The 18,060-nt window shown below is 42.1% G+C and overlaps 1 protein-coding gene across 1 annotated transcript; it reads right to left on the bottom strand.

Annotated features, from left to right (window-relative positions):
• Positions 1 to 9,229: 9,229 nt before the first annotated feature.
• LOC134448764 (membrane-spanning 4-domains subfamily A member 4A-like) lies at positions 9,230 to 17,003 on the bottom strand. Its single transcript, XM_063198421.1, has 7 exons — positions 16,863 to 17,003; positions 16,634 to 16,744; positions 13,893 to 14,054; positions 11,600 to 11,707; positions 11,395 to 11,472; positions 10,398 to 10,484; positions 9,230 to 9,283 (listed from the first exon to the last, which is right to left on the bottom strand). The coding sequence occupies exons 1-7, from the start codon at positions 17,001 to 17,003 to the stop codon at positions 9,230 to 9,232; spliced, it is 741 nt and encodes a 246-aa protein (XP_063054491.1).
• Positions 17,004 to 18,060: the final 1,057 nt, after the last annotated feature.

The following is an 18,060-nucleotide window of genomic DNA, read 5'->3' on the forward strand; positions in this document are numbered from 1 at the left end:
GAGTGTTTCTATGTGTGTGTTTATTGTTGTTTTGGTTTTTGGCGTCATGTGTATGTTGTGTGTATGTGGCAGCTATGTATGTCCAAGACAAATTTCCTTCGGGACTATTAAAAAGAATCTTGAATCTTGAATCTTGAATCTTAAGCGTTATAAATTTGTTGTTACCAGAATGGCAATGACCAAGTCTTGGTGCATTACTAAAGGACCTGTGTCATGTCATAGTGTCACTATGGTAGTTATCTTTTCAATGACTATTACTGCGTGCATTAAGGGGCTACATCTGACTCAGAGAGGTCTGCTGTTGCGGAATAAGAACTGATACCACTACATTGAGGGAGGAGCAGGCCAAAATCATCACCAGTCCACTGGGGACTGATACCACTACATTGAGGGGAGGAGCAGGCCAAAATCATCACCAGTCCACTGGGGACTGATGCCACTACATTGAGGGAGGAGCAGGCCAAAATCATCACCAGTCCACTGGGGACTGATGCCACTACATTGAGGGGAGGAGCAGGCCAAAATCATCACCAGTCCACTGGGGACTGATGCCACTACATTGAGGGGAGGAGCAGGCCAAAATCATCACCAGTCCACTAGTCAACTGCCCTGTACGCCTTCTGGCCAGTGCAGCCAAGCTTGTGGCAGAGAGGCCTAGTGCCACACACACACACACACACACACACAGCCACACACGCACAAGCACACGCATGCACACACACACACACACACACACACACACACACACACACACACACACACACACACACACACACACACACACACATACACACATTTGATTAATTTTATTTGGACCCAAGAGACAAACAATAAGGTAGAAGATCCAAATATTTTGGAATTAGCTATTGACAGGCTGGCAGATTTTAAAAGACTTACACACTTACTTATGCCAGCATCGTTGTTAAACACCAAAATTAAACACCATTCAAGGATAAACAAAACATCTTCGTCTCCATATTTGCATGCTACCTATTATAGCTGACACAGAGCAACATTTTGTCCCGCAATCTGCAGCCCTCTGACAACATTCTTATGTATGTGGCCTAAACTACCAAAAATCAGGACTATTAATTTGCATTGATATCCAAGCTGGAGGATGCGTTCCTGTAATGGTTGGTATTTCAGTAGCTTGGAATAATAGCAGGTGTCCATGTAAAAATCAAAACAGCACGCAACCTCAATAATAAGCACAGAATTATCTGAAGTGTTTACCATTACAATGTCTGGAGTATTTGGGATGCTTTTAAAATAGTCATTATCAACATCATGGTTATGGTTAAACCAGTCCATTTTCACAGTATTGTGTAGGAAAAAATTGCAGTCATATCCAAGGTTAATGTTTTTCAAGTCTTTTGCAACCAGACTGACAAGGCGGTCGTGCCTGGCCACATACTGTCCTTTGTAATAATGGCATCCATTTAGAATGTGGGCTACAGTTTCATTCTCGTGACCATTTGTATGCCATATGCAATTTGGGTTGAATTGTGAGGGGTTGTTGCCAAATTGTATCTAGTTGGGAGGCATTGTAGTCTTGCTTTGAGTGCAAAAATGAGGATTTCTTCTGATATGGACTTGTTTTTTAGGACAGAATGTGATACTAACTGGTCAGTGTTGTGTACCTACTTTTGCTCGGCATTCGGTAGATACATTTCAGAATTAAATCTTATCAATAAGCACGCTCCATAACACGCGTCTGCTCGTCTGCTTGCTTTATTGGAACAGAGTGTACTCCTTCCGGTACATCCCATAATACCATACCTAGCGGTAACCTGGGACACGACATCCCCCCTTTACTTGGAATTAAACTTTTCGTTTACAACAACGGTAAAATTCAAACTTAGGATCACCTTGTGTTCCATTCATTACTTCATGTCAACAGTAACCATATCTGAATTCTTAAACTGTTTCCTTAACATAAACATTTACCACATCAGCATCTCATCAGTAGATTTCCTTAAACAAAAACATTAGTCCATTCTTGTGGTCCTTGTAGTTCCTGTAAAACAAATGCATTTTCTTCCAGAAAATTAAATCATAAAAGATTACTTCATTTCCCTTAACTGAAACTGTTAACCTTCTGTCACATATCAGAATATTCATTTTCCATTAACTGAAACTGAGTTATCTTTTATCACACATCAGAAATCATAAACAGTGTGAGATGAACATTTTTGTTTTCAACACATGAACAATGGTGAGATATTCTTTTTTTTCCTTCACGACTCACCCCCTTCTTTTTTTTTTTTTAAACTCATGTCCACTTAGTCACTCACAAACATAATCAGAGAGCTTCTTGGGTGCTATCCTGGCTCTTTGTGGTCTCACAGGTGTGTCTGGCTGTGTCTGTGTGTGCAAGTCAGTTTCTGTGTGTGGAGTCGGAGCAGCAGCAGGCAACTGCTTGTCTTCCATTGCTGCCTCACTGGGACCGATGCTCTCAGCTCCGCTGGTTTCTTCCTGTTCGGTGTGTGTGTCTTGTCTCAGTCTTTCGTATTTCTTCACAAAGGTGGTGTTCCTTGCGTATTGTGCTCCAGCTGGTGATTGCACAACAACTTTGTTTCCTGTTTTGCTGATGATTTTGTGTGGTGTTGCATTGAATGTTGTTGTCAGTTTGTCAGTTTTGTCCTGTCTGACGAGAACAGTGTCACCAACACTGACCTCTGAGTGTCGTGCTCCTCTGGTTGTGTCTGCATACACTTTGCTCTTTGCCTTTTGCTCAGAGTCACGATCACATACCTCCTGGTCTGTGTGAGTCTCGATGAGTTCAGGCAGTTTTCCTCGAATCTTTCGATTGAAGAGCAGTTCTGCTGGGCTTTTGCCAGTTGTGGTGTGGGTAATCCCACGGTACACAGTCACATACTTTCTCAGTTCTTTTTTCCAGTCCAGTCCATCTGACTGAGCTATTCTGATTCTTTTCATCAGTGACGCATTCTGACGCTCAACCTCCCCGTTGGCCTGAGCGTACTTGGGTGTTGTTTTCACATGTGTGATGCCATTCTCCTCACAGAACAGTTTGAATTGCTCTGACTTGAATTGCGGACCGTTGTCAGATCGGCAGGTGACTGGCTGTCCATGTCTACTGAAGATTGTCTCCATGCTGTCTATCACCTTGTCTGTTGTGGTTGAAGTCAGGATGTCATATTCGTAGTAACGGCTGAAGTAGTCCACTACGACCAAGATGGAGTGGTTGGATGGGAGAGGTCCCAGAAGGTCGACTGCGACGTCTCGCCACGGTCCATCAGGTAGCGGTGTGGGTCTCAGCGGTTCTGGTGGGTCAGGCTTGGCCACGATTTGACAGCCGTGGCAGGCCTTGCAGTGTCTTTCGGCTGCTCTGTCCATTCCTGGCCACCACACTTTTGTTCTGAGGTGCTGCTTGGTTCCCACTATTCCTAAATGTCCTTCGTGGGCCAGTGCAAGAGCCCTTGCTCGCAGCGCCTGTGGCAACACGATGCGTGTGCCTCTCAGAACCAGGAAACCTATGGTGCATAGCTCATTTGCCACTACTGCATACTGTTTGCATTTTTCAAAATGTCCAGTGTCAATCGCTCTGCGTAACTCACGTAGCTCTGTGTCAGAGGCAGATGCTTCCTCCACTTCTCTGGTGGTGAGTGCTTTTGGGGTTGCATTCACTGCGACAAACCTCACGTACTCGTCAGCTCCATGCTCGTGTTGCACTCCCCTCCCTTCGCTGGTGAGAAGTCGTGACAGCGGATCAGCAATGTTGTTTTTTCCTGCGATGTGGACCACTTTGAAGTCATACGGCTGCAGCCTGAGGACCCAGCGTTCTATGCGTGCGCATGGCTTGGAACGTGGCCCGTATATCACCTCCAATGGCTTGTGGTCGGTGACCAGATCAAACTTTCTCCCATAGAGGTACGGATGCAGTCTCTCACAGGCCCACACTAGACCTAGTGCCTCTCTTTCTGTTTGGGAGTATTTGCGCTCGCAGAGTGTTAGGCTGCGGCTTACGTAGCATACAGGAACTCTAATTCCCTTCTGATTTTGGACCAGTACTGCGCCTAATCCCACAGGGCTTGCGTCCACTATTACACATGTTTTAGCATCTTTGTCAAAGTAAGCTAGTGTTGCGGCTCTAGCTAGCTCTGCTTTCAGGTTACTGAATGCTTGTTTCTGCTCTGGGCCAAATTTGAATGGTGTGTCTTTTCTTGTTAAGCGCCTCAGTGGCTCAGACAGGGTTGCAAACTGAGGGATAAATCGGCTACTGTAACCTACTAGCCCCAGGAAACTACGCACCTCCGTGGCGGTCTCCGGTTCTCTTGCTTCAGTCACAGCGCGCACTCTCTCCTCTGTCGGCCCGATTCCTTTCTCTGACAGCAGGATGCCCATGAAGATCAGTCTGTCCATGTTGAACTGGCATTTTCCTGGGTTCAGAGTTAGCCCGCTTTCTCTGAGCCTGGCCATGACTGCGTGCAGTCGTTGATCATGTGTCTCCTGGTCAGCGGCGTGGATGATGACATCGTCAGAGATGTTCTCCACCCCTTCGATCCCGGTCAGTGCGCTGGCGATCTCGTGTTGGTATTGCTCGCTGGCGGATGAGACACCAAAGAGCAGTCTTTTGTATCTGTACACGCCATTGTGCACTGCAAATGTGGTGATCTCACGTGACTCTGGGGTCAATTCGAGTTGGTGGTAACCCCATTTCAGGTCTAGCTTGCTGAATATGGTCGAGCCGTTCATGCCTTGGAGTAGCTCGTCCACAGTGGGGATTGGAAAGCGTTCCCTCACTATCGCCTCATTTGCCCGCCTCATGTCAAGACACAGGCGAACATCATTTCCCGGTTTTGGGACTATCACCACCGGGTTCACCCATGGGGTGGGGCCATTGACAGGTTCAATAATGTCCAAGTTCATCAACTCCTTAATCCTGTTCTCCACTGCCCCCCTGAGGTTGAATGGTATGCGCCTAAGTGGCTGGGCTACAGGTCTCACATCTGGATTGATGTGCAATTTGACCTGTCGTGTTTTCAACTTTCCTACTCCCTTGAACACTTCGGGATACTGCTGCTGGAGTGTGTGCTTAAGGTCAGTCACAGCAGAGATGTTGGCGCCTATTCTCAACACCCCCAGGCGTGTCGCCGTTTCCCTTCCCAGCAGTGGTTCACCGTTTCCCTTGATGACGATGAATTCAGCCTGTTCAGTTTTGTTCCCAATGGAGATGTCACATGTAAACTCGCCCTTGACTACAAGTGGCTCGCTGGAGGAATAGGAATAGAGCCTCCTTTCTGTCTTAGGGACATAGGAGTGGCACTTAATGTGTCCTGCTTTCAAATTTTCCCATGCATTTTCCCCCATCACGTTGCTTGTAGCCCCGGAGTCTACCAGCATTTTCACATTCACTCCCCCAACACAGAATGAAAGTCTTTCTGGCATGTCACCATCATTTACAACAAAAGCAAAGTCATTTCTTGCATTTTCGGTTTCGACGCTGTTTACAGTCTGTCTATTTTTCAAGTTCTTGGTGCAGCACACTTTTGCATAGTGATCTTTCCAGTGGCACTTGTTGCACGTCTGCCCACGTGCAGGGCATTTCGGATCTCGACCCATGTGGTCGCTATTGCCGCATCGGTAGCATTTTCCATCATTTTTATTATAGTCTTTGGATTGCTTCCCTTTTGCATTCCAACTTACTTGTTTTCCCCTTTTTCCTTTCGAGGAAACGTGATTGACCGTCTCGGCGGTCGCTTTCGATGCACCTGACATGGCGGACATTTGCTCCTCGATGGTCTCACACTGTGCCGCCGTTTCCAAAGCACTTGCTAACGTCAGTCCACGTCCCACTTCTAGCAATTTTCTCCTCACATATTCGGACGTTCCTCTACTCAAAATTGCATCCCTGATTTGGTTATCAGAATCGCCACCATAGCCACAGTCTTTCACAACTTGTCGTAGGCGAGTAGCAAACTGTTGCACGGTCTCACCTGGCTTCTGGTGCAGTTTTTGGAACTCGTGCCTGGCTAACGCAGTGTTCACTTGAGGTACGAAGTACTCGTTCAATGCATCGACAGCTTCCTTGTAGTCCGTTGGACCACCGGTACCTTGTAGAGTTGAGAAGATGTCTTGCACGTCAGGTCCAGCTAGATGCAGAAGAAGTGCACGTCGTCTTTGCTGTGTAGCCACTGGGGTATTTTCTCCCAAGATGAGCCCTTTTCCGTCGGCGAATAGCTCGAACGATGTTAGCCACCGCTTCCATCTCGTGCCTAGCGTCGCTGGCTCGGTGTAGCATGCGAAGTGCTGAATCCCGGATTTCTCCATAGTTCACTAAACTAACTAAACTGTCAGATTTAAATATCTATCGCATTTTCACTCCTCGTCACCAATGTTGTACCTACTTTTGCTCTGCATTCGGTAGATACAATTCAGAATTTAATCTTATGAATAAGCATGCTCCATAACACACGTCTGCTCGTTTGCTTGCTTTATTAGAACAGAGTGTACTCCTTCCGGTACATCCCATAATATCATACCTAGCGGTAACCTGGGACATGACAGTCAGCAGATTGAAGGTGCGCTAACTTCCCCTGTAATTTTAGACTTTTCCAATGTTGCACACTTTGTTCTTGTTTGTGATGTACAGTAGGAGGGAATGTCTAATGTTCTTTAAAAAAACTCACCAGGGTGGATATCTGATGATTAGATACGACGTCTTCTAGCGCTACGGCTGTTCCATCGGGTCCCAACCAGTTGAGTTCTACTCCTGTGCGTTGGCAAAGGTCGTTTGGATCAATCCAGTCAGAGCGCACGACAAATCCCGCCGCCTTGATGTCCAATTTTCCGTTTTGTTTTAGTCTGAACCCGAGGAACTGGGGCTCATTTGGGGAGGCAGCAGGTATTTTGTGTCGCTGTAGATGTAGGAGAAGCGATTCACGTGACAGCTGACTGCTGGGTCGTTGTTGTTCAACATGTTGATCAGATGGGCAATCCTAACAGAGGTGTAAAGCCATTCAATATTTGGGACGCCTGACCTCCAATTCTGCACGGTTGGTGAATAATGTCTTGTGTAGTATGACTGTTAAGTCCACGCCATTTTCTCACTAGTCTCACCGTTTCATTATTTAACATGGTCAGCGTCTGCTGTGCGATGTGGACGTTAGGGAGAAGGTGCTGGATTTTAGCCACGGCTATGACACTAATTGCTTCAATTTTCAACATGATGGGGAGGGGAGAAGACGCACGCATGCACGCACACACACACATACACTCTAGGCCACATAAAATATGTGCACCGTTGCTTTGTTGCAATCTCTTTCATCTGTGAAAAACCTGTTAGGCCAAACCTGTTTCACCTCAGTGCTGCAGTGAAGCAATGTGTGCATGTAGTCAATATGATGCATGTAAACAGTATGTATATGAGGTGACAACAACAACAGCCTAATGTGCTTCAGTTAGTTAGCATTCTTGTTTAGTTAGCATTCAAGTCTTTCCTCATTCTCTCAATCACCTGTTATCAGGAGCTGTTAAAGGTAGAGATGCACTGGATCCAAGATCCGGTTCCGGATCCGGTAAGATGATAGGGTTTCTCACAGGGTCCACGTCCGGCAGGATCTTAAGCAGTGGATCCGGTATCCGGTAGGATCCTAAAAATAAGGATCTGGTGCATCTCTAGTTTTTACGTAGCCTGATGGAGTAGTAGAGGTAGTGTTGCCACATGTCCAGGTTTTTCCTGGATTGTCCCGGTTTTTATGGTCTGTCCCGGTAAATTCCTGGACTGTCCAGATTTTTTATGATGCACAGCATCATATTAACCCATTGAAATAAACACATATCATTGATGATTCGTGCTCGCGCAGGTTAAATGCGGGGTACCACAAGGAAGTTGTTTGGGCCCGTTAATGTTCTCCATCTTCACCAATGACCTTCCATTTACTATAAAAGATGCCAATGTTGCAATGTATGCAGATGGCACAACAGTGTATGGCATCTGCCAAATACACATCAGCTCTCACAGAGGCATTAACGCCTTACCGCAGCGCTATGGCTCTCTATAATGTCATAGAAATGTTGTTATGATGTAGTTAAGCATTTTCAGCAAGTGAATAGGGTAGTCGGCGACCCCATCTGCAGTAAGAGGCTACACTCAGCTCTATCAAATTTTGATAGATCTGAAATGTCAAATCTGAATGTCAAATGTATGGCCAATATCCAAGGGCGTAGGTTTCGTCTGAGCTTTGGTAGGGACAACTTCACCCCCCACCGTAACGTCCCATCACTCTGTTGCAAGCGGCAACATGGCCCGTCACTCGTCATAGCTCTGAATAAAAAGCGGTTATCTCTCATGTCATAAAGAACAACCAGTTTAAAATGTTTTTAAAATGAATGCTACCACTTTGTAATGAGCTATATTGAAATATAAACTAATGAATGTAGATTTTCGATAGGCCTACATTAAAATAATATGACAAAAATTGGTAGGGACAATTTTATGTCCTCAACTCTACTCTACTCTACTCTCTAGTACTCAACTCTACTCTACTGTAGGCCTACTCTACTCAAGTCTACTGTACTTTACTGTACCGTACTGTACTCCACTGTACTACTGTACTGTACTCTACCCTACTGTACTCTACTGTACTGTACTCTACTGTACTCTACTGTACTCTACTGTACTCTACTGTACTGTACTTTACTGTACTCTACTCTACTCTACTCTAGACCAGTGTTTCCCAACCTTTTTTGACTCGCGTACCCCCTAAGCCTTTTTGTTGTACCATGAGTACCCCCTATCTCATGCTCTCTATATATTCCTTTATCCCAGTATGACTATACTCTATTCAATTGTCATCATCACATTTTTCCGCGTACCCCCTGAGGTGTACTCAAGTACCCCTAGAGGTACACGTACCCCTGGTTGGGAAACACTGACCTAGACTACTCTACTGTACTCTACTCTACTGTACTCTAGACTACTGTACTCTACTGTACTACACTGTTATGTAATGTTCTGTAATGTAGCCCACTGTATTCTAATGTAATGTGATGTAGGCCTACTGTATATTCATGGATTATAAAACTAACTCTGCTAGCATTTATACCACATTGCCATTAAAAATATAAACTAAGGCGCACACTTTATTTATTTCCTTTTTTTACATATAAAAATAACAGCCTCCAATTCAATGCTATATACTGGCTCCTGAGTAGTTATTTTATTTGTCAGGTTAGGGGCAGATCTTGTCCTGTCCTCCTCAGGCCCTCAGCTCTTGCTGTAAGCAGGAGGCTCCACGGTGGGTGGGAAGGCAGCAGGTGTCTGGAAAAGGAATACACAGGAAGGAAGCAGGTTGATCTACACCCCACACATTCATTCAATAATAGACGGCCTGAGCTTTCTTTTGTAAGGTGCACATGCTGTATGTTTATATATTTTATGTCTGTACAAACACGACATATGGATGTGGACATGTGGATGTGTGGCTTTAAAGGAACAGTCCACCCTTTTTTGATTTTCACATATTTGCAGTATTTCCCAGCATTATTCATGAATGTGCATATCATTTTCGATTATGTGTTTCCATTGCGTAGTTTAACAGTAGCCTATAGCCAAATTAAGCGTAGCAATGCAAATCTATGCATTGCAAATGTATTCTCTAAGATTCCTTTACAAAATATGTCATATTTTATGTGAAGCTGCATAACATTAAAATGACATCGGGGGCCGGATAAAACGGCTTCAAGGGCCACAAACGGCCCTCGAGATATAGGTCCCCCACCCCTGCTTTAAAGGAACAGTCCACCCTTTTTTGATTTTCACATATTTGCAGTATTTCCCAGCATTATTCATGAATGTGCATATCATTTTCGATTATGTGTTTCCATTGCGTAGTTTAACAGTATAGCCAAATTAAGCGTAGGAATGCAAGTCTATGGGGGCAAACTAAACATCATCATATGTACTTATAAAGTACTTAACATTAATGTAAAATTCACCTGAGTGCAAAACAGCTATTTAGTCATGTCCTGTGATCATTTGTGGCTTGATGCTAATGCCTCCATTCACTTCCATTGATTATGCTAAGCTATGCTAATATTTCTGATCCAATAAATCTACAGTATGTGCTGAAAAAACTGAGAAGAAAATGATATGCACATTCATGAATAATGCTTGGAAATACTGCAAATATGTGAAAAGGAGATTTTTATACATTTATTTGATTACAGATGGTCTGAGCTTTCGTTTGTAAGGTGCAGATGACCCATATGCGGATATTTTAAAATGTGGCTTTAGAAAATAAAAATCTGTCTACGTATACCTGTAATCACAACATGCAGATAAAAATAAAATGAAAACTCAATAGTGACAGGTACGTTTTAGCCCCCTGAAAGGGACATTTTTAAATCTGGATTTTTAAAGTATCTAAATGTACCTGTTGTACCTCTGAGGTGATCAGTGGAGTAGCTGACAGCTGGAGAGGTGGACAGGAAGGGGGCACCGGGTTTGGAAGGTACATCGCCTGCGGCAAACCAAGACAGAAGATATAATAACTATGTAAAACCTACTGTACCTATAGGAGCTGAGTATTTGCTGTATATGTCACAAGCTAATATCACGGTGGCTTGAATGAACAGAGATACATCTCCCTATTATCAAACATAGGCTATTGTCTACTATTAGGACTTGTGATATTCAACAGCCCTTTTCAAAACATTCAATGCATTCAGGGAAGAAAATGACATCATATGACTATTGATGGTAGGCCTATCTATTGGCTGTAACGGGTCTTTCATTGCATATTCATCAGATGCAACCAGATCATGTAATTTTTGACAACAACTTTAAGAAAACAACTTTTGATGTTTTCAAATCACATGTATGTACAGCTGACAACGAGATAAATCTTATGAGGCCAACGTACTAGCCAGGGACCCTTATAATGGAATTTAATGCTCTAAATATCCAAAAGGCAAAGCACTGTACTGCCTGACTTTTATTACATCACATTACATTAGTATTTAGCAGACGCCTTTGTTCAAAGCGACTTAAAAGGAGCAATTCAAACAAGAACAGGGTAAGGCACAGTGTACAGTTGCAACACTGATAGCATTGTCCTACAAAGAGTAAAGAAGAGGACAATGCATTAAAAAGTAGCAAAAAGTAAACAAAGACCTCAAGGTACAGTGTACAGTTGCAATACTGACAACATTGTCAAACACAAGGCAATAGAAGCAATGTTAAACAATAGGAAGGTAACAAGGCAAATTGGATAATAAGCAAGACATCTAGGCGCAGTGTACAGTTGCAACACTGACAACATTGTCAAACACAAAGTAATAGAAGCAACGTTAAATAATAGGAAGGTAACAAGGCAAATTAGATAATAAGCAAGACTGCCTTTTACTATTTATTGGTCCAGACCTCTTTACCTGAGGGTTCAGTGAAGCAGCGGTCTGATAGGCGGTTGGAATAGAGACGTACTCCTGGAGCGGCATGTATCTCACCGGCTACAAAACCAAATGCAAACAAGCAATAATAACAATAATGAGTTAATAATCAGTTGACTGCATGTGACAAATGTGGACAGCAGGGGGTGCTATTGGACAACATTGGTTTACAGTGATACTGGCTTACCTCATAGCAGCAGTTGGCTTTGCAAGCAAAGGCTGACACACAAATGGAGACAATGAACTGCAGCACTGACAACACCAGCATCACCCCAGCAATACCCTGTGCCCTGCTCTGTGGTAGGGGAGGAAACACAAATACATTAGAACTTTTACAGCTGTGGAGGACAGTGACGAGGGTCATTTATGTATCTGTACTTTTACTGAGACCTTTTAGTTGGTTAGACTTAATAAAGAATAACTATAATAAATAATAATAAAAGATAAAAGAATAATAAATAATAAAAGAAAAACACATTGAACATTTAACCTTTACCTTAATTAACACACAGTTATTAACACACAGAGTTTGAAATATTGCCATTTTCAGACTTTATCTTTCATTTTGCAGCCATGTGGAAAACACGGTGTCGCAAACACTGATATCCAAGTGCAGAGATACAATCAGCAAAAGAGTATGTCCAGTGTATCCACCCATGCCTGCAGTTCACCTAGAGGGTGCTGTCGAGACAACGCAGCCCATTCATTCGAAGGGAGTCTGCATTCACTCGTTGGCGCCCCTAGAGTGCAGTACCACCTGGAAAAGTAGTGAGTAGACACACTGGACATACTCCTTTGCTGATTCTATCTCTGCTCTTGGATATCAGCGGTTGCGACACCCTGTAAGAATGGTGTTGTTTCTAAAACGGTGCACTATCAAACTTCTCTGTGCCTGGATTTACATGTCAACAACCCCGCGACTCTACGGAATGAACATTTAAGTAATTTTGAGGCCCGCAAATGGGTGGAAAGTACAGGTTTATAAGGATGGCTAATTCGATGCCCGGATTGACCACCGCAAAAGCCCTATCAGAGAATCGTATATGAGAGTGAGATAAAGCAGGCGGGTTCTTTTCCGGTATCCACTTTACGTCGGGTGAACGCCCCTTTAGGAGACCTTCGATTAGGAGACCTTCGGAGTCTTGAGGTAGAGAATAAATGGAGTCCCCTTAGCGCTGTAGATGGCGGTAGCGCACGTCTTGTGCAAACACCACGAAAAGAGAAGGAGGGACAACGCCCCCTTAGGAGACCAAATTTTGAGCACACGCTTTTGCATTGAGTGGGCGTGTTTCGATTCCTCTTATTATATATCCAACCTCTTTGGCCCTATGTTAGCATTGGATAACTAGAGCTTGACTTCGGATTGCAGGGGACCTATGAGGGTGAGGTAGGTGGCAAAAGTTATCGCTCAGCATCACTAGTTAACACTACATAACCCATTTTACACCGGATTACCCTTTTAATATACATATAATATCCTAAAATAATATTTCCTCCTGTTTCCACATTTGAAAAGAATATCATATTTGCATATTGAGCAGTTTGTGGTGAATTTGTCAACTCCATAAGATTTTGCATGTCAACTCCATAAGAAAATCTTATGGAGTTGAATATTACAGAGTTGACAAATCAACCTACTTTTCATAATAACACATGATTTTCTAACAGAAATCATCTGGTACATCAGTAGTTGCTTAAGGACTTGCCAATAAAGTTGTTCTAAGCTTTTATTATACAAAATACTGAAATAACCTTTATTTTTATGCATTATGGTGTTGACACATTATGGTTGTGACATAGGTGGTCTTCCTAAATATGCAATGATAAAATCAAATATTAAATGTGACCAACAGAACAGTGTCTCCATGGCATTTATACCAAACAGAAAGTAGTATCAGGCTGCTTAGAGTGTGAGCTGACCACAATAATGGTAGATTTTTTTGTATTTTAAAAAAATCTTACGGTGTTGACTAAAAGTCCGGACACATGTTCAATAGTTTAAAAAGTATATAAAAAGGTTTATACAACTTTTTACATACATGTTTGATTAATTATCCAAAATACTTGTTGTCAGTAGCTATGAAGTTTGTTATATTTCATTTTAACCAATTATTATGGTATTGTCAAATTCTAAATCCTGCTTTCAGAAATGGTGTTTTGAAGGTACTGATGACAGACTGCAATGTGTAAAATAAAAAAATTAAAACTATATAAATATGAAATCATATGTTATTGTACAAAACTTCTTCTTCTATCATTTCAGCTAATTTTGTTGCAATTTTTAAATTACATTTTAAGCACAAACATGAGTTTTATCTCCCGGACATGTTTTGTCCCATCTCTCAAGAATCCCTGTTTCATTATTACTTGAGTAATATTTAATTCAATTTATCATACTCATACTCCAGTAAATAGGGGCTTCCAACACTAGGTATAAACAGGCCGCATAAAATGCACAATTTTAATACTATGATGAGTACCTGGTTTCCTCTACAGATGTAGCTGTATCTGGATCTGTAGTCACTGTCACGGCAGTCATAGGAGAAGATTACGGCGATGAAAAATATATCAATACTGTGCAGAATGATGGCAATCCCTGCAGTGATCGTGCTGAAGATGCTCATCCCCAGTGATGCTCTGACCTGCGTGAACACATGACCTTTATTATGTAACAGAGTTAATGGCATTTAAATTATACAATGTGGACCGCCTCACGTAGTATGAACACTGTAGTGTATAGAAGAGAAGAGATGACATCAGATCAGCCACAGTAGTATGAAGTCATTATCATGTTAATTGCCAAAGACCACCAATAGTTTATTGATTATATTTAAAATTTATTTTTAATGTACAATTAAAACGAATAAAAAATATGAAACAGTAAACATACTGTATGTATAGAGGCTTCAGTAACACTTTGTAATAGTGTCTGCTTGTAAAGACTTAACTAATGATAAACAAAACATTAACACATTTGTTTTATTATTAACTAAATTCCATTCATGCTGTATAAAATATCTACAAGTAATATGTTCAAGATTTTACAGTTATTAATGCTTTATAAGCATATACAGTGTTCCCGAAACTTCTATTGTACACATATTATTAGAAATTTAAATAGTAGGGCTAGACCGTCTGAAATACTCACCAAGCACAAATTCGGGGACTTACTGGCTCCTACCGTAAGTCCACCTGCTACCATGTACTGAAATGAAACAGAACATTATTACAATGTATGCCTATTAGCCAAGCAAAACAGAATGAATAGAATTTCCAATGCCCGTCCATAGATTCACACTTTTGTTTTGTTATTTCTATGCCTTTGCGACACTATGGCTGAATTCGAAACAGAAGGCAGTGACTCGATGACTCCCCCCTACATAAACAGTTCTCTGATCAGATATGTAGGTTAGGTGATGAGGCGGTCGTGACGAATGGCACTGACGAGTGCGTTGCTCTATGCATTTGTTGTCATGGCGATTCTATGGCGGCGGAAGTTACGTTCATCATGTTAGTGTTTAGCTTACGCAGGCTATTTGAGCAGTGAATGGTTGCCATAAACAGGTCTCTGATCACATGGGCCTATGTAAGTTAGCTGATGAGGGAGGCGGCCGTTACGAATGGCACTAACAAGTGCGCTGCTCTATGCATTTGATGTTATGGCGATTCTATCAGCACAAATAGACCCAGCGCGAAATGAGCAACGGAATTAATTGACTTTGTATTGAATCGCACGACAACAGCGTTTCTGGAGACTAGAGGCGATTCGTGCGACGAGAGTGACAGTTTTAAGTTGAAGGCTCAATTCGAAACGGGAGGCAGTGACTCGATGACTCCCCTCCTACATAAACAGGCCACTGATCAGATAGGTGAAGTTAGCTGATGAGGCAGCCGTTACGAACGGCACTAACGAGTGCGCCGCCTTGCGCATTTGATGTTACGGCGATTCTATGGCGGGAGTTACGTTCATCACGTTAGCGCTTAGCTTACGCATGCTATTTGAACGGTGAATGATCGTCAGACAGCGGAATCGTAAAATAGGCTATAAATAGATCTAGCGACAGCATATTTAGATACTACAATGTTGATTTTTCCTTTTGATTTTCAATATCTACATACATAAGTGTCAAAAGAAAGAGTATGACAAGATAGTAGCTTGGGTAGTAGCCATGTTTGTTTTTCAGGTTTCCGGTTGAGAGGGAGGTGGCGCACAGCATGTTGGGTACCAAGGCAGCGAAGTCAGCATCTGATGCTGACCTAAAATATCCCCGTTACGCCCACAAATGCAGTCAACTGCCGAGAGAGGAAATAAAGCAATTTTTCGTTTCGATCCACACTTCATGACTCGATGTCCAGTTAGCTCACTGAAAGGACAGCTGTCTTTCCTGTTTCGAATTCAGCCGAAATCCTTTCAACTTTCTATGACGCGGTTCGGCGACCAGCAGCGACAGCCAATGACTGTATAGAGGTCAGTGACCACAGCCAATGGGAATGTTTGAATGTTTTGCCTTCTGCCTGTACGGACATACTCGAGTCTCTTCAATCGCTCGTATCGCTTGCTGCTGCACAGAAGTGGTTCTCTGTTGCTTAAATCGCATCGCGCGTGGTCTATTCGTGCGGTATGGCGGCGGGAGTTATGTTCATCATATTAGTGCTTATCTTACGCAGGCTATTTGAGCGATGAATGGCTGCCAGATGGTGGAATCGTAAAATAGGCTATAAATAGATCTAGCGACCACATATATATAGATACTACAGTGTTGATATTTTCCTTAGATTAGATTTCCACGAATGTCCGTGGACGTCAGAGCCGGTGTGCGGAGTTGTATTGACAAGTGTGCTCCAGTGCTCCACACTTTGTCGGAGCCGATGTTCAAAGTCAGCATCTGATGTTGCCCTCAACATATCCCTGCTACGCCCACAAATGCAGCGAACTGCCAAGGGAGGAAATAGCAATTTTTCATTTGGAATTACACTTGATGTCCTTTCCTGATTCAAATGCAGCCTATATTGTAACAGACATGCTAATAAAGCACAATATGGGTTTTAAATTGAATTCGGCAATGAATTTAAATGGCAGAGTAACATCAATCCCCCACCCTTCCTCTTAGCTTTCACCAGACTGTTTGACGAAGTCAACAGTCGGCTTTCGCCCAGGCCACATACCGCCCACCCCTAGCTTGAAGTGTAAAGAAATAAAGGCATGATGAATAAAACTCACAATGATTGCTCCCCAGAACATGACACCAGAGTAGGTGGATAAAGTCATTGCATGGAATGCAGTCACAACTCCAAACAGCAGTACAACCACACCGATCATTATCTGTACCGTCTGAAATAAAAGAAACAGAGAGGTAATGTTAACATTTAATCGTTATCTCAGCAAGGTTGACATAGTGTGATCCTGGTTCACTCTGGAATGACTAGACTGGTTACTGTGTTGTACATACCCCCAGGGCCATTGGTTTTCCAATGAGGAATTTATGATGGTCGACGGTTGGTGCAGTTCCACTAGTTGGCTGCTGTGCATGTTGTGGGTACGTATGAGTCACAACAGTAAATCCCCCAGCAGGAGCAACTACGGCAGCCATTGCAGATAGCTGGAAAGTTACACAAAAGCAGATGGAAAATGTGAATAGCCTACTCTAAAATGGCAGCTTTGCAATGGCAAGTGTCCCATGTTGACACATCTTACATATAGTGTAGTATAATTACCATAACATTGGACTATGTAATATTATGAACATCATGTCAATTCCGTCCTTTTCCTCTAAGGATAAAAAGAATTTCAGAATGATAGTCTATTAATTGATTGTATTAACAACCTGTTAATACTGTTTATGTTACATCATGACATGAACATTTTGTACCATTCTCATCAACGACACATCCTCCTTGCCACTAACACTGCAAAAACACACACTTATGTTAGAAATCATAGCCTAGAAGATTAGTATATCATAGCCTAGAAGATTATTTAAATAATATATATATATATATTCTTTATAGACAGCAAACACGGCACGGTACGACACAGTAATTCTACAGACATCATGCAAATTGCAGTGCCGGAAACAAAAATACAATTTGAAAACCACATAGAAGATTATTTAAATATATATATTGGGCAATTAAGTCCCAAAATAATTTTGGTGTAGCTTCTTTATTATGGAAAATATTATTTAGGCCTATATGATATGTGAGTGGTGGTTGTCCCCACTATAGAATTTGATTTTTATTTTTTTTTGCACAAAAAAAAATGCTGTCCCAGATTTTCACGTCATTACTGAAACCTTTTACACTTATGCTCATAATATGAGTTGATTTGCCATTTACATTTGAAGTATACAGTAAATGCATGCACAAGTTTGAAAATCATCAGAAAATCCTTTAAGAAGATCACTACCGATCACAGAGTTTAATCCAATAATATGGTTTCACTGATTGTCTTTGCTGATATTTTTTTTATTTTATTTTTTTATGTTTTGATGATATGAGCTATAGTAGATAGAATATGTTTCTGTATTCTGAAAGCATTTTTTTTGTTTTTTAAATTACATAAATATTTCAACGAATATGTCATTGAATCTGGAATGCATTGGCCCCTTCATGGTATTTACAGGAAAATGTTGTAAAAATGCAATTTAT

Source organism: Engraulis encrasicolus, chromosome 5, assembly GCF_034702125.1.
Source record: "Engraulis encrasicolus isolate BLACKSEA-1 chromosome 5, IST_EnEncr_1.0, whole genome shotgun sequence".
Taxonomy (NCBI): Eukaryota; Metazoa; Chordata; class Actinopteri; order Clupeiformes; family Engraulidae; genus Engraulis; species Engraulis encrasicolus.

Bases quoted from the DNA above. Each gene is read 5' to 3' on its own strand.
- LOC134448764 (XM_063198421.1), bottom strand. From the start codon at position 17,003: ATGGCTGCCGTAGTTGCTCCTGCTGGGGGATTTACTGTTGTGACTCAT. The intron at 16,745-16,862 runs GTATGTACAACA...CTTTTATTTCAG, and splicing joins GAAAACCAATGGCCCTGGGG to ACGGTACAGATAATGATCGG. The intron at 11,708-13,892 runs GTACTCATCATA...CCCCTACCACAG, and splicing joins ACATCTGTAGAGGAAACCAG to AGCAGGGCACAGGGTATTGC.